At 47.2% G+C, this 16,004-nt stretch overlaps 1 protein-coding gene across 1 annotated transcript in view; it reads left to right on the top strand.

The window, feature by feature from the left end:
- Positions 1-8,913, top strand: part of LOC105275828 (probable G-protein coupled receptor B0563.6) — a 41,002-nt gene extending 32,089 nt beyond the window's left edge. The window contains exons 3-6 of the mRNA XM_011332964.3: positions 4,646-4,795; positions 5,370-5,620; positions 6,010-6,297; positions 6,657-8,913. Of these exons, the coding sequence (XP_011331266.1) occupies positions 4,646-4,795; positions 5,370-5,620; positions 6,010-6,297; positions 6,657-6,911 (944 nt within the window). The 3' untranslated portion in view covers positions 6,912-8,913. The remainder of the gene's footprint in view (positions 1-4,645; positions 4,796-5,369; positions 5,621-6,009; positions 6,298-6,656) is intronic.
- The last annotated feature ends 7,091 nt before the right edge of the window (positions 8,914-16,004 follow it).

Below are 16,004 nucleotides of genomic sequence, written 5' to 3'. Positions count from 1 at the left end.
GCACGTCGCGAACTCCTTCAAAATAATATTTCAGCGCGCGGGACGCGCCCTTGCAATTTATTTAGCGTCCGCGGAATCATCCGCGCGTCGCCCTCTCTAATCCACGAGCTTTGTCCACGTCCCCGAATACGAATGGCGGTCAAAGACGACGGCGAATCCCCAGGAATCCCGACGCGAATTTCCGCGCGAATCGTCCGGATGATGTCTCGTGGGAGGCAAGCGCGGGGTGGGTGCTCCCTTTTTTCGTTGTCCTTGCGCTACGATATTACCGCGGAATGGTTTATTACTGGGTGTGCAATATTGCGGCACTCACCCTCGTTTCTCCACTACCATTTCTACTCGTTATGAGTTTCCAACGACCGGGTCAGCGGCCCGGTTTCACAACGTCGATCCCTTTCCCGTTTCCCACCCTTCGACGGATCTTCCTTACCCAAACTATTCCGTTAGTAAATTTTACGGCGAGCATGGCGGAATGCCGCAAATTCCACCCACTGTTCGACGGTAGAAGTTGCCGGCTAACACAATCCGGTCTCACTTTCGACAAAACATAGTTATTAGGCTCTTACGCTGCAGATTTAATTCCGAGACTCGAACGGAGATCTCGAGGCGGCCGGTAATAACTATCGTTTAGAGATATTTACTCAGACGTTTGTTAATTCGAGAATGAGCGGTGCTGCGAATGCACTCGATGGGGAGAGACACGAGGAGGACCCATCGAGCGGCTGCGAGAGTAATGGGAACTCCGTATTATGTACGTTTTTCAACAGGTGGTACGAGGCATCGACACGGAAACGCGGCGAGTCTGCCAGACTATAAGGAAAGAACACTTCGCCAAATTCAACGTCTGGTTTGCGCTACGCTGCTACTCGCGAGCGAATTAAGCGTAATATTTTCTTCTCACACGTGCAAAAATGTCACGTGCCACTCCGTGAGACCGAATATCTTCATTCTCTCGAGCGATTCGCTTTTTGATGCGAAGCAGATCTGCGAGGCAATTGCAATTTTGTCTCGCGTTTCATTCAGCATAGATTCCGCCTCGGGTTTAGCCTCAGCTTTAGCCTCTGCCGGACGGAATCTGGATTCACATCAGGTCGTTGTCGTTCGTCTGTTTTTTCCCCGATACCGTTTTGATCGGAAGGAGCATTGATATTCCGCGCTCGACGGTGACCTCGACGGAGATCGCATCGGCAACGGGCGGCTACCTCACTTCCAAAATTCGCCGAGTGTGACCGTTCGCCGGATATCACTGGCGCACGCGTGCGTCGCGGCTTTCCGGCGTGATAAACGACAGATTAACGGTGTACGGTGAAACAGCCGCTTCTATGTGGAGTTAAGCAGCCGTTCAGGTACGCGACGTCATCGCGGTGTAGTTTCGCAGCGCGGAACCTCGTGACAAATGGCCGCTGCAGCAGCTGGCTTCTCCCTCGGGATTTCGATAAATTAAACATGCCGGGAGGACGCGATTTGTAAAACGTCGCCCGTCTCCGGCGAGACATCGCGACATTTTTCTTCACTATTCCCGTATTTGTCGACGTACAGGCACACATAGCATCTGCACAGACGCGCGCGACCGGAAGATGCAGTAAATATTAACTTCAGGTATGACGATGATGCAGTACCTGATAGTGCGTGACGCAGCAGCGACGAGTCGCAATAATCCTAATCCATAATTTGAACAACGGTGGTATAAGAATATTTGGCCATTAATGTTCCCTTTGTCAGTCGCGCCCAGAACTATTTTAATAATTATTTATTTTTACTACTACAATATCTAATTCCCCATGTTAAATTTAAATTGTTTAAAATATTCTTTTCAGTGACTTGATTAACGAATAAATAAATTTCTACGAAGCATACTCGTATAAGCGGCTCATAAAAAATTACAGATAAAAATTCGCGCGTGTGTGCGCGTTACTGACACATCCGCTAGATGCGAGTTCCTCACTTACATCGCAGAAGACGAAACAAGATAGGAAGGCTTTATCCGTCGCGCATCGGCGCGGCGACTCGACACGCAGCTTTCGAGATAAGAGATAAAATCGGCACGTTTCGCCTACATTTCGTGACGCTCTCCCCCCCGAAGGGGCGTAAGAGTCCCTCGACCTTACGTGCCACACGCAAGAAGTGTCCACGCGCCGGACGTACGTCTTATAGGATTTATTCCTATCGGCTTTTCCAATCCAGAATTTTATGGGTTCCACCGTCCACCCCCGCATTCTATCAGCAGGTGGACGGCCGACGAGTGGTAGAAGAAGAAAACGGAGAATCGGCCAATCAACGTGATAGGGTTTGGTAAACGAAGCGTGACCCGAAAACGGGTCACTGACACATTAATTTCCGTCGTTCTGTCCGCGTGCATTAACGAGCTCGACGCCCACCTCGTCCGCTCGTCGTCGCCTTCCAGAAAAATGGAGAGCGCAGATCAGCCGCGGCGGTTTCCGGTAATTGAGGCGCGACGAGCACTTTTGATGCCGGATTACGGTGTTTTACGCGATTTAAGAGACATTCACACGTTCATTAAAGTAAAGGCTCGTTAAGCCGATTGGGGTAGAGTTGCAGAACGCGAGTCGCGCGCATTCGCGCGTAACGAGGGATAAGTCGAAAGTAATGATGGTATCGGGTATTACGTCCGCGTGACGAAAAACTACATCGACATCTGCGGAGTTCGAACCGTGAGATAATCATTGCGTAAACCTGATGCCTCCAACTCACGATCCTATTATTGCGATCGGTAATTACGCTCCGCCGAGATGAGAAATCACAGTTTGCACGATCTCCGTCTATTACCTGTTTCCTTAAATAAATGTCACTTACCTAGAGTTACTAAAACGAGATCGTAATATCATGTAAATTACATAATTTTGCTGGGGCATTCATTGTGCGTGTCTCCGGCTTGAGCCGAAACGGAGCGTAGCGGATCCTGCATCTGTGTCAGTTTATAAACCCCGGCAGGGGGTTTAATTCGGGGAGTGACATATCAAGGGGTTAATTTCGGGAAAATGACGAAGCAGCTGGCGAGATGGGACGAGATATCCCTTGACAAGAAGCCGCACGTCGATCTCGCGAAGGGCGAGGGAACCTGATAGAACCTAGTCGGTTCTCCTTCGCGGCTGTTCCGCTGACGGACGACAGGCGGCAAGAAATCGTAATTTAAATGGCAAGACGCAATTTTGCCTCAATGCGGGAGCTCCGGCGTAAAAGTTTTACGAGCTCCCGCGATGCGTTCGCGTAGTCGGGTGGAAAACTCGACTTTTATTCGCGCGCGACATTAGCCAATTTCCGGCTTCTTGCGCGACTTTCATACTCGGGCGAGCGTGTATCGCGGCGCCTTAATAAACTTCGGGGAAAAAACCGGGGGTGAGAGGGAGAGAAGGAACTTTTCCCATGCAATTAAAGTAACTGTCGCTCTGGACGCGAAGCGCTTAAACGGGGACTCTACGAGGTAGAGTTGCAGAGCGCGCCAGATCAGTTGGTAAGGGGGTTGGTATCGACTGACGAGGGGTTGGAACCACCCTCGTTCTTCGCTCGACCGTCGTCGACCAAGGAAAAGGTAGTTACCAGCAAGCTCCTCCGAGCTTATCGGCAGCTGAAAGCTTATAACGTAAGGTCGGTATGATGAAGCGGTTGTTGATAAGAAGACTGTCCTGGTTAGTTCATCATACATTGGTTGAAGATAAACCGCAAACAGCCTACTGGCTCATATCCTCAGTATGAATAATAGCTGTACGCCTATACATACTATTTTATAATCTTTTAATAATTTTATTACGTAACAATCAAATAATGCATAATTTTGTACAGTTTTGTCTAAATAATTTTCTACGATATACTGTTAAGTCTGAATAAAGCAGAAGAAGATCGTTCTCCTTTAAACAAAAAATTTTTCTGATTATGGTAGAAAGAGCTGCTGTCAGTTCCTTGCTGCATTCGCATTCGGAGCACGTAAGCAATTCTCCGTAGCGAGCAATTTGCGATGGTACTACGATGCAGGATCAGGAGTCCGACATCTAATTGCGCTCAGGCAATTTCACCGTACGGAACGGTAAATACGGGCGTTAATTGGTGTCAATGGACGGTAAAAGCCCGTAACACGAGACGCGAGCGGTGCAACGGAACCATGCGAAAACAGCAAACCGAAATGGAAATTGGCAAAAAGGGCGTATCCAGTTTCTCGATTGTCTGGCGTCGCGCGAAGTGTCGATCGACAAAATTGAGACGTGGAACAAAACAAATACTGCATGTTAGCGGTGTTAGCGGTTAATTAACAATTAAGCGGAATGGCCGGGCTGTTTTAAGGATCGTAAAAGAAGTGGTACCATTTTACGCGGCGGCTTTACATCGGCGCGAGCAACGAATAAAAAGCGGAACGCTCAAGAATACTCGGAGATTTCGCAGGACGATTTAATTCTACTTTTATTATCTTATTATTTCACGCGTGGAATCCGCCAAGGCAAAATGAAACATTTTCCAAAATATTCAGAAGAAGTGAGAATGATTAAATGAATCCTGTGCCAGGTTCGCCCGTTGATCCGGGTTTATGAAGTCAAGTTAACTCTCGGCCGACCCTCTTGGCCCGCGCCCTCGTTTCTACCCCGTTTGGCGATCCTTCTTAACCCCCGCTTAGGCACCGCTCGTCTTTTTGCAGGTTATTCCGCGGCGGCACTCCTTGCGATCCTGTTCTGCATCCCCTTCGCGCTGAGAGTTCTCATCCACAAGGAGACCGGAGGATGGAGCAGCTGGCCGCAGGCCTTCTACCACGCTCACCTCGAGCTCTTCCTCGGGAACGGCTGTCTCGGTAAATGGCAAAACGCTTCGTTGTTATAATTACCGCTCGCTCGTCGAAAATTACGCGAGACAGGCGCCGCGATTCCACCCGTTCCGCGCTGCTGGAAATTTTATTTGTCCGAAAATTCCAGCTCTTTTTCTTCCCTCTCGCGTTTCGTTGAAAACCCGTTAACATCATTTCCGCGAAAACAGCAGATACAATTCCTGCCGCAGGGAGATGAATCTATCAGCGTTATCCATTCGCCGCATTGCGCACAGAAGAAATACATGGAAGTTCGCTCGTCGGAACTTTGTTCGCGGCAAGGAACTTTCGGCTTCCCGTATCGCAGCGGGTCTTGCAAGTTACAGTGATGATAACGATCAGAAGTTGATTCTGATGTAGTCGGAAAAGTCACGTGCAGAGAGGGAAATGGGGCGCGAATTACAATCGTTTCGCGCGAAATGATACCGAAACGAGTCGCGGAAATTTCTCGGCTCGCAGTTTGCGTGCGCACGTGTATCTGCGCGATGGAGAGGGCTTTTAAGGGCGACTCCGCACAGCACCGTATTCGAGAGAGAGATATAGGGGTTAATTGTATGCATAGGGGTTGGAGTAATGATGCTTCTGGCATTGACAGTGGAGCGTTACGTAAGCGTCTGTCATCCCGGACAACACACGCGACCACTCTGCGGACCGCCTCACCTAACAGTGGTGCTCATCCCACTGGTTACATTTCTCGTTTATCTGCCGAGCGTATTTCGAGGTGAAATTACGACCTGCTTGCTAGCGCCCGGCGGACCCCTAATCTACCAGAAGAGGGAAAATCAGTCGTTTCTCAACTCGTGGTACTATCAGGTAATTTGTGCTCTTTGTTTGCATGGACGCTGTCCTCCTTCCCTCGCTCCCCCCTCCCCCCCTCTCTCTCTTCATAAAAATTATTTTGAGAGAACACGTTTCAGAACTGACAATATGACATTATCAATTCACGCGATCAATTCCGCATTAATTGCACCTAGCGGTGTATTATCAATGCTAATTACGCAAAATATTTCATTAACTCTGAATTGATTAAAATCCGTCATAAAAGAACGCTGACATTTTAAATTAAGGCCAGCATTTCTGTAGCACTCGAAACATTAGATTAAATTCTTTTTACAATCTTGAAACGGTAATTACCGTCTTTAGCTTTAAGCGTTATAATCTGATAACTCGTCTCATGTAGGTAACACGAAAACGTATTTCAGGTATACAAGGTGGTACTGGAGATGGTTTTCAAAGTGGCACCGACGATCCTCCTCGCCGGGTTCAACCTGAGAATAATGATCGTGTATAGGAGATCTTGTGAGCGACGTCGGAGAATGACCTTATCGAGGACCGTCAGCAACGACGAGGATCCCAGAACTTTCGCCGAAGAACGAAGGCTCATCCTGTTGCTGAGTAGCACCAGCATCCTGTTCCTAATCTGCGTTAGTCCTATGGTTATATTAAACGTTACTCTCAGCGAGAGCAATCTCAACAATTACCCTTATCAGGTAACGAAATTTATATTAAAATTTTAATTATACGTTATTTCCTATATTTTCAAACGCACTAATATCCAACTCTATCTCTAAGATTTTATTTAGAAATTTCATAGAATTGATGCTAAAATTGAATTCCAAATTAAAATTCACTTTAAAGCGGTAATACTCCGTGTTGCTGTTAACTCTTCCAACTTGTTTTTATCCACGTTATTTTATCACCTGGAAAGAATTCTTAATCAGGATTTACGTCGTCGTCTGTCTGACGCCCGGAATTCCCAATTCAATTATTCTAGCCCAGCACCTCATACCCAATTCTCAACTTCATCAATTATGAATCCGTCCATTAATTCGGCCGCGTACGATTGCAGGTGTTCCGCGCATTGGCCAATCTGCTGGAAGTGATCAATTACTCGATCACGTTTTACATTTATTGCCTCTTCTCCGAGGACTTCCGGAACACCCTGATACGTACCTTGCAGTGGCCATGGGTCAAGAACAAGCAGGGTGGTCGAAGTCTGCCTATGAAGCGTTCGCCGATACCAAGACCAACGACAACGACGACCACCACACCCCCTACTACCACGGTCGCAACCCCCGGACATCTGGCTCGTGCCAGCGTTTAACACGGATTCTTCGTCATCGATTCTGGCGTCAAGCGTTTGGTCGGTCGCTGACCGGCGGAATAAAAACGACCCGGATCCGATGCGGGAGCAGCGTGCCGTAAAACTGTGAATCGTCAGGGAGGACAATTGAGTTGCGAGAGTAAAAACTCTGTAAAAAAAAATCCAGACGAAATGAAGATTTATCGGTCGTGCGATTTCGCTTGCGTGTACAGCAGGCTTGATAGTGAGTTGCGTAGACGGTCTGCAGAGATGTCTCATGGCAATTTGAAGCGGCATTCGCTCGAATGATAAATGATACAATAAAATAGTCGCGTTTGCGAAACATTGCGTTACATTGCGTCGCGCCATCGATTTCTCACCATCGATGCTTGCTGCGAATCTTCCGATTCTTATGATGAGTCGATGCTGTGGAATATTCCAGCTATGTATATTCCGTATACCCGGGCAAACTCTGGAATAGTTGCAGACTAGCGTAACAGCCGCATCCGCGGAACATTCTTGCGTACTAACGGCTAAAGCCGGGCACGTCTACGCGGTTGCTGCCGCTGCTAAATTCGTACCTCTGGCTATTTCCGAGATCAAATCGACCCGACCCGACCCGATTAAATAACTGATATCTAAGAATTTCTCTCTTTCCCTCTCTTTTTCGTTCGTTCAACGATCGCGTAGAAACAATCGTGAGCACTACGACATTTAACGAGGCCTCGCGCAACAACGAAAAAAGTACATAAAAAGGCGAGGGATTCCATAAAAAGTCGTCGTTGTAAATCTCATGAGACCGTCTCGCGCTGCAAAGTACAAGCTGGAAAAGTTTCTCGCAGACTGCATCGTCGATCGAGTCCATACAGATGCGGGAATGAGGGCAGAAAAAGAGAGAAGAAGAGAGAAAGACAAGGGAAGAGAAACGCAGGCGATAGGGGAAAACGCGAATGGAAAAGAAATGCCGCGGTGAGAGTCGCAGCGATGCGTCCGTGGCATTGTGACGCGGGAAATTTATCAGAATTCGCGGGAGACGTGGCGACAAGACTTGTGCATTGAGTCGCGAGTGCGATCGCTGCCACTACTGGAAATTAAAGGAGAGAGCACATCCGAGGAACGGCGAGCGAAGAAGCGAGAGAAGAAGATGGGACGTGAAGAAGAGTCAAGACGTGTCAAGTACCTGATCACACGAGGACATTTTTCGCGAGAACACGCGAGACTCGCGAGCTCCAGCTGAACGGAACATTAATTTGACGCCTTAATTTGGAATCGCCGGAAACGAAGAGTGACGCGCGAGAGGTGCCAAATCCCTCGCATGAAAGTTGCAACAATTAGACAATTATATTAACGAACGATGTCAAAGGATCGTTTGCGACGCACGGTGGACCACTAAAAAATTTTGCGAGAATGTTACATAAATAAATGTTGCTAAGTGATGGTGAGAATCGCGCGTCTCTCACTCGGAGTTACCGGCATTATTCTTTTGTACCACGATGTATCTTCGCCGTGGACGCATTAACGTATTGTTCGATTAGATCTAAGGGATTTGCATGCGTCGGTACCGGAATCGAACGCGAACTGAATTTTAAGCAACAGCGCATTTCCGCGCGTGGAAAAGATAGAACGCGAGTACATCGCGATACGAGAGAACCTTGTGCGTATCGTTCGACTTTTAAAGATCCTAATAAAGGGATGCTAACTGCCATTGTTGCGATAATAATATTCCATCGAACTCGCAGAAATAAACTGCTACCTCTTGGTCGCATCGCGTTTCCGAAATAGACGCTGCACTCTAGAATAGTATTCCCTCTCTCGGGGAATCGATAATTAAATTCGCCGCAACGGTCCGTCCGCGTTCTTAGTTCGATGGTAATATTATTTCGCTTTATTTGCATACGTAAATCCGTAGAGCAGGAGCGTTTCGCGATGCCGAGCTCCTCCTTCGCCGGATGCGACGTACGCCTGGAACGCCCTGGAACTTCCCGATGCGCGTGAACGAAGAAATAAATTCAGAGAAACATCCATCCTATTTTCATATTCTGCCCCATAAACATTCGCGTTATGCGAACGAGACAATGCCGCATAAAAGTTCCAAGTATGTGTACTTTATTCAGAGGGATTGGGAGGTATCGACTGTACGTAAAAGCTGTTGCTCCCTTCCTTTTTTAATCTACTACTCTCACCTGCCACCTCCAAAGGAACGAATTGCAGGAACTTCCATCGGATTAGATCATTAGATCAGCATCCGCGCGCGGATTCCTCGCGTTCTCTCGGCTTCATAATTCACCGTTTTGCAACAGCCTGTGAAAATAAATACTTGCTATAGGTGCTTCAGCAAATGCTCGTCACGTCGAACGCGATAGCAGCGATTTGCTGTCGGGCCAGATGACGAGTACATGACGAAGTACATAACATGCTCGGTGGTGTATCCGGCCTCGCGTAAGAATTCGCGCAAACAGGCCGCGTCTGATCGTTCCTGCGATCGATTTTTGCGTCGCACGTACATACGTCGGTCCGCATGAAATTTTGATATTTACCGCGCGGATCGATCACCTCTTCTTCTCGCTTGCGTGCTCTTTCTCATTGCAAACCTAAGTGTGTTATGTAATACATTCCATTTATGTAACTTGAAGATAGCACGTTTCTTTGTGGCATTTTAAATGTAAAACAGTTAATAATGCAAGAACACGTTTTAATACTTAGACCGTCTGGATAATTTCGAGCGTGAGCTCGTGATAATGTTAACTTGCTTTCTTACATTAATACGTACCGCACAAATGGCGTTTTATTTTATTTTTACTCAACGTCTCTATATAAACAGATAAAATTATTCCTACTTCAATTGTGAAAATTGTTATTTATATACGAGTGACGAAGCTAGACGGAAAATCACCCACATACACGTGTATGCGTGAGTAACACAGCTGTTCAAGTGTGTAGAAAAAACACCCTTTGGTTCGCAATGCTCTTTCGCGTGCGAAGCGATGCGGGGATAACGCGCGCGCGTTCTTACGATACAAAGCACTGATTAATCGCGACGATCAGCGATAGTGGCGAGGAGAATCGCCGAGGGGTGGTGCTCGTTCCGTTCACGGATTATGGGGAGGAATCTCTCGCGTTCACGGAAAGAGGAATCGGTGGGATTTTCGCGGTGAACACCGAGCTAAGTGGAGGCGGTAACCAGACTCCTCTATCGTCTCGATGGATACAGCGCTATTTGGAAATAATTTGGACACGTGCACGGAGTTTTGTTTCGGCCACTGTAAATGTCGTTGTAAATATGTCGCGACGAGCGAAACATCGTTGTGTACTGCACGCACACATGGAGCTGACGAAATGGATCTGTCATCGTCCGGGGAGGATAATTTAACCGAACGTAGCATTCCCTTGTCGACGAGAGAGACGTACCACGATGGCAGAGAGAAAGAGAAAGAAGCGTATTACAGCAGTGAGTATACTGCATGTTATAATAAAATTTCGAGAGATGTAGCGTGCACGTAGGCATCGGGATATTTACCGAGGAAACCACCCCGCACTCGTGTAATTTCATATCAGCCGTTCTCCTGGCGGGAGATATTCACCCCCAATGTGTCTGGAGAGAATAAAATCGTTCCGGAAGCAATAGTCCGCACGATAAACTGGGAATACGACCGGTAGCTTCGATGGAGCCGGCTCTCTCACTAATGCCCCTCGTATTTTTTTACACGGAGTTATAGGCGGGCTGATGTACAACTGACATGATAAATTTCGCCGGATGATTTACGACGTTATCCCGGGGAAAAAGACCCGGCCGGTCCCGCTCCTGTTTCGTACGCAGCCCCGTCCGATTCAAAGTTGTCTTATAAATTACGTTTTTACCGGCACGTTTTTTGTTGCGGTTGCGCGAATCGCACGACGCAGAATTCAAAAACGTATACATCACCTGACCTTTTTTCCCGACGATGATCAGTTAGATGTATCGCGGTATCGCGACTCGGCCCACCAAGATCTGACTTTCGCGGGCCTAAAAAGTCAACTCGTCAGCAGCGGATTTGCACGGATTTATCAGCGACGTATATCATTGATACGACACATACGGGAAATCTCGTGAATGCTGCATGTAAAAAGTAATTTGGCGACTTGACCCGCTCGCAACGCAGTGTACCGTGTTCTGGAATTTTTGGGCGAAATGGTACCGGTCGCCGTTGGATGGGGTCACTCATGGTGGGGGTCGCTCTTTGAGTGGGCGTCGCTGGGTCGATACAGGGTGGCTTGGTTCGCCGAAGGCACCACGGGGTAAACGAGTGCTCTGTCTGCCCTTCGGCTACGCTTTCGGTGGCTACGAAGTCGTGCGGCTCCTCCATCGGTGAATTAATTTATGCCTGAAAAGCGACTCGCTCATTCAAAGGAGACGTCAATCGAGGGTACATTCCGAGGCTGGTTTGTCGTGTTTATTAATTATTAGTATTATACTTACTTTCTTTTATATGCAAACTGCAAGATGCAAGCTTTCTTTGCGATAAGAATGTTAAACGGCTACAAGGGTGAAACAGTTGGCGCTTAATTTGCAGATTCGCAGCTCATTAAAGCGGAATTTCACCGACGCGTTTAAATAAATTTCATAAATGTTTTCCTACCCATAATTATATCGTGGGTAATTTTAAGCGCGCCATTCAAATGGAAGCTCATCGATATTCGTTATTTGAATATAATTAATTATTCGCGTCCTCGTTAGACTTTGTAATTAGATATAGACATTTTAATACAAACGCTTCAATCGCAAATTCCTTCTTCTCGAAGTCTCAGATTTCAGACATATATTCGACATATAGGTATATACATTTGTTGTAATATCACATACGAGTTTTATCTGATATTACATTACCTGCGATGAATGAATTAACTGAAAATTGCGCGGCGCGAAAGTTTCACGGATAAATTCACGACAATCAAGTTACAAATGGTTCACCGAATAATAATAAAAGGCATAAGCGCAATCAATGGAAATATTCGGAATGCCAGAAATAAATGTAAAACAATGCGATGTTTCGCGTATTATTCGCGCGCGGGCGCGTACGTTTCGATTGAGCCCCGTGACGCAACACGCAGCGATGCAACACGAGGTAGCGCGTTCGATAATTATTGTTCGAAATTTATTAGGGTGTAAATGGTACTTCCACACGCAGGCCACCCGAGCAGACCGCTTGTACATCGAAGCGGAGCGCAGGGCACGTGCGAAATTGGCGGTCATGCAAACCGTTCGCGTGTACTTCGCTGCCCGTAGTTAACGACTCTTCCGGTCGGTCGAGCCTCTAACGAAGCTGTCCGCTCACACGCGCTCTGCGCTCCTCGCACGTTGCCCTAATAAAGAAGGGAGTGCGCCCTGGCAGATAGAGACAAGCGACCGGAAACGGCCCGATAAATCAGTGCCTGACATTATTGGGGTACCTGTCTCTCTCTCGTCCGGTCCCCATTCTAATTGCCACTGACGCGTCGAGAAGGAATATGCTAACTCGCAATTACCCTAACTCACCGCGAGATGTAAATGAGATGCATGCCTCGAGCCTGCATATTGAGCACCGTACGTTGTACATCTAGATTGCGTCAACAAAGCGGTCGTCAATCAATCGGTTAACGAAGACGCCGGGGATTAAGGTAGGTAAAGGGAATTCATGATTTCCGCCAAGCGGAAACACGGAGAACACACCGGCCGGACTGTAAGCCCGCGTTCCGCAAATATTCGTGAAATACGCGGTACACGGAACACCTTTCATCTCGCCGCGAGTATTGAGGGGAAACCGCGGGATTTAATGCGAATAAGTGAATTAGTCGCGACACGCAGAGCCGCATTTGCGAGCTGACGGTGGAGCTTTCGAAATTCGAGTCACTCACCCTCGAGGGTGTTTGAAAGGAACGGTCGAACACTGTGCCGTTTGCCCTCGGCTTCGAGCGCGGAGACCTGCAAACACAGTCGAACAAAAGGGCCGTAAGGGACTGCCGTTGACTGCGTAATTCTCGTCCAGCCTCGGATTTGACCGCTCACGGCAGGGTTCCAACGAGAATAATCAGGTGAGTTTTGCTGGTAGCAATTTGCCTCGCAATTAACGTGGCTGTCGCCGAGGCAAATCGCCGAGGTGGACGTATGGATCTTCCGGCACCGCAACCTGCAAAAATAAATGCGACCTGGAAAAATGAGCGAGCGAATCACGCGGACGCTAAAGCGCCACTGAGGCTGCCAGCACTGATCAAGGGATGAAAGTTTCCTTTTTTTTTAGCGTGGTTAAATATATTAAAGCAACAAATTAATCCGATTTCCGCGTGCGCGCGTGAACTTTCGCGCACTTTCATAATAACTTTACTTGTTACAGAGATGTTCTCGGCAACTGCGATTTCGCTCACGGTTTTAAGAGCTTCATCTCGCGGGACACGAGAATAAAACGGAAAAAAACGGGGAAGCGAAGAGCGCAAAACAAGTATATAAATTCGAGCGATGCATCGTGGCACATATTCAAAATAGATATGGCGCTGCCGCAATTCCGACGGTTTCCAGGTGCGTTTCAGCGCGAATTCAATTTTTCGCTCGAAACACCCCCCTTCTCCCAGCCTCCGTCACGCTCTCATATCGTCGCCCGCCTCGGTCACCCCCGCAAATAGAATCATATATCCCTCCAAGAAACGGGAGTCACGTTTCCCCGCGATTTATTTCTTCGGCGAATCGAGCAGCTCTTACTGCAATTCTCGTGCGACTGTGCAAGACTTTACCAGAATACCACCGAGATTTTTCTCGTCAACCTGTAACGCTAAAAATCCTGCAGCACTATCGCAACTTTGAACTTCTTGTTGCTCTTCGCAAAAAATCGAAAATAAATCCAAGATGAGGTTTAGAGAAAAATTCTCAAGTGTACTTTGGCGATTGAAATCTGAGAACGGAGTATCGCGCGAAAGAAAAATAAATTCGAATAAATACGCAGCAAATAATAATTACTAATCGAACATTATAATTATGCCGTAAAAATTAGTGGGTCATTAATATGCACCAATAGTATAAAAAAAGTATACATAACTATTTGAAACTCTCACGTTAGTTTACATGGTCAGAATAAATAATTATACATTCGAGGGGCGTTCATTAAATTAATATTTCAACAAAACACATAATTACATCCTTTTCTGAAGCTTTTCAGGAAAAATTAAAAACGCGCACGTGGAAACACATCCGTGAATATTTCAGAATAAGTCAGGAATAATCAATAATTCAATCAACGTTGCTCTGGGTAGCAGCCTTATTTCTTTTCTCATTAGTGGCAGCGTTTCACCCGGCGGGTGGATGGTCATGGATATGACTTTCATTTCGCGGAGCGCAATGTGAACCTGGTTCCCGCGAGATACATTTCGCCTTCTTAACAAAGCAGCTATCAAAAATGCATCAGCCAGGTAGCAGCGGAGCACGTTTAAAAAATGGAAGCCTTCGACACTGCCGGAACGGGCAAGGTGCGGGAATCGGGAGCTGCAGCGGAACGTGATCCAATTCGCGCGACATTCGTCGCCGTTCCGCCACTGCTGCGTCAATTACCGTGGACGTACTCGCTTTATCAACGTAGTTTTTCTGCCAAGTATAATCGAAGAACCCGCGCTACATGGCTGAAATTGAGGAATCGTCCTGCGAGGAAAACGAAGCGACCATCACCGGCCGGGATGGCAAGCTGCAATTATTCACCGAGGGACCGCGACGGCTGTAAACAGTTTGACGAATCGCGTTTTACGCCCGCGCCGCGTGGATGTATCTGTTATTGTCGTCGGCATTGTTGTTGACCACGGCTCCATTTTCCTCTCAGCCGGACGATCATTGACGTTTTTATGCCGCCGTACGACTGCTGACGTGCTCCACTTTCATTCGCCGTTCCGTCCGTCACCGTTCGATGTACGCCGCGTTGAGCACTTTTGTTACTTACTCGCGACGATAGTTACGAGTTTACGATAGTTACAGTTCGGACAGATAAGGACGAGGTCAAGGGTTCAATCAAATCGCCATAGCATTCGCGCGACCGTCAGCGAAAAACTGCACCGATCGGACTGGATTTCGTGGAGGAGACGTAGCGCAATTGAGATCTCTATCTCGCAGAGATAATTGAACATCGCTCCGAGGGAGAATTTACAGCCGTCGACTTGGGAGATTAATTACAATCGCGAGGAAAAGCAATTGACAATAAAAGGAGCGTCATAATAGGGAAATAATCGACTCCACACAGTCATGAGACTGCATCGAGTATTGTGTACCGAATTTCTTCCCGAATTTCTCCGATTTTCGGCTGCTCCAATTTTGCCGTACTGTTCGCCGAGCTAGTCATGCAGCACATTACAGTTCACGGCAATGTAATCACTTTTTCCGCCCAGCATTCGACAGGGATAAAGTAGAAGCTGAAATAAATCGTTTTGTCATCGAACCAACGAATCAACAGCGTCACGCGAGCCTCTTCTTTTATTCATGGATCCACCGGCGAAATCCACGCCGATTTAGATCCATCGCGTTGTCGAATTCTCGGTGAGCGAGCTCGCGGTTTCGACGCGCAACGAAAATCCGCGCCAACGGGCGAAATATACTGCCCGAACGCCCGCGTACCTCCTTCATCCCCTTAGATTCCGCTCGATCGAAAAATGTTGCGCGGCCGCATCACTCTTCCCGCGTACGAGGGCTGCGAATTCCGGCAACCAACGTTTGTTTTTAAGTGATTGATCTCATCACGGTAAAACACTGGGGAATGCTTCTGCCGTGTCTCACTTCCCTGCGCACGTATTTACACTCGTTCCCCGCTTTCTATCTTTTCAATTCTACTTGAGAGCTAAAGCTATTAATCCGCAACAGCACAATCATCAGGAACCTTTCTCAATTTGCCGGAATATTTTTCTTAATAGCACGGCGGTGTGGTTGATCTTATCACTGCGAAGGACTCGCGAAAAATTTCGCAAAAATGCTTTACAAATATACAACCTTGCGCTTGTTTGTTTGTCACTTGCTTTTCTCATTTTACAACAATATTATTGCATTTCTGATGTAACGATGTTAACGATTATTATATTTTAGCGCGGCATTGACAAATTTCTTTTTTTTCTTACTTTATTATTGACAATGACAGT

Source organism: Ooceraea biroi, chromosome 11 (assembly GCF_003672135.1).
Source record: "Ooceraea biroi isolate clonal line C1 chromosome 11, Obir_v5.4, whole genome shotgun sequence".
NCBI lineage: Eukaryota > Metazoa > Arthropoda > Insecta > Hymenoptera > Formicidae > Ooceraea > Ooceraea biroi.
The sequence above is the reverse complement of the archived record's forward strand: the minus strand, read 5'-3'. Positions and strand labels throughout refer to the sequence as shown.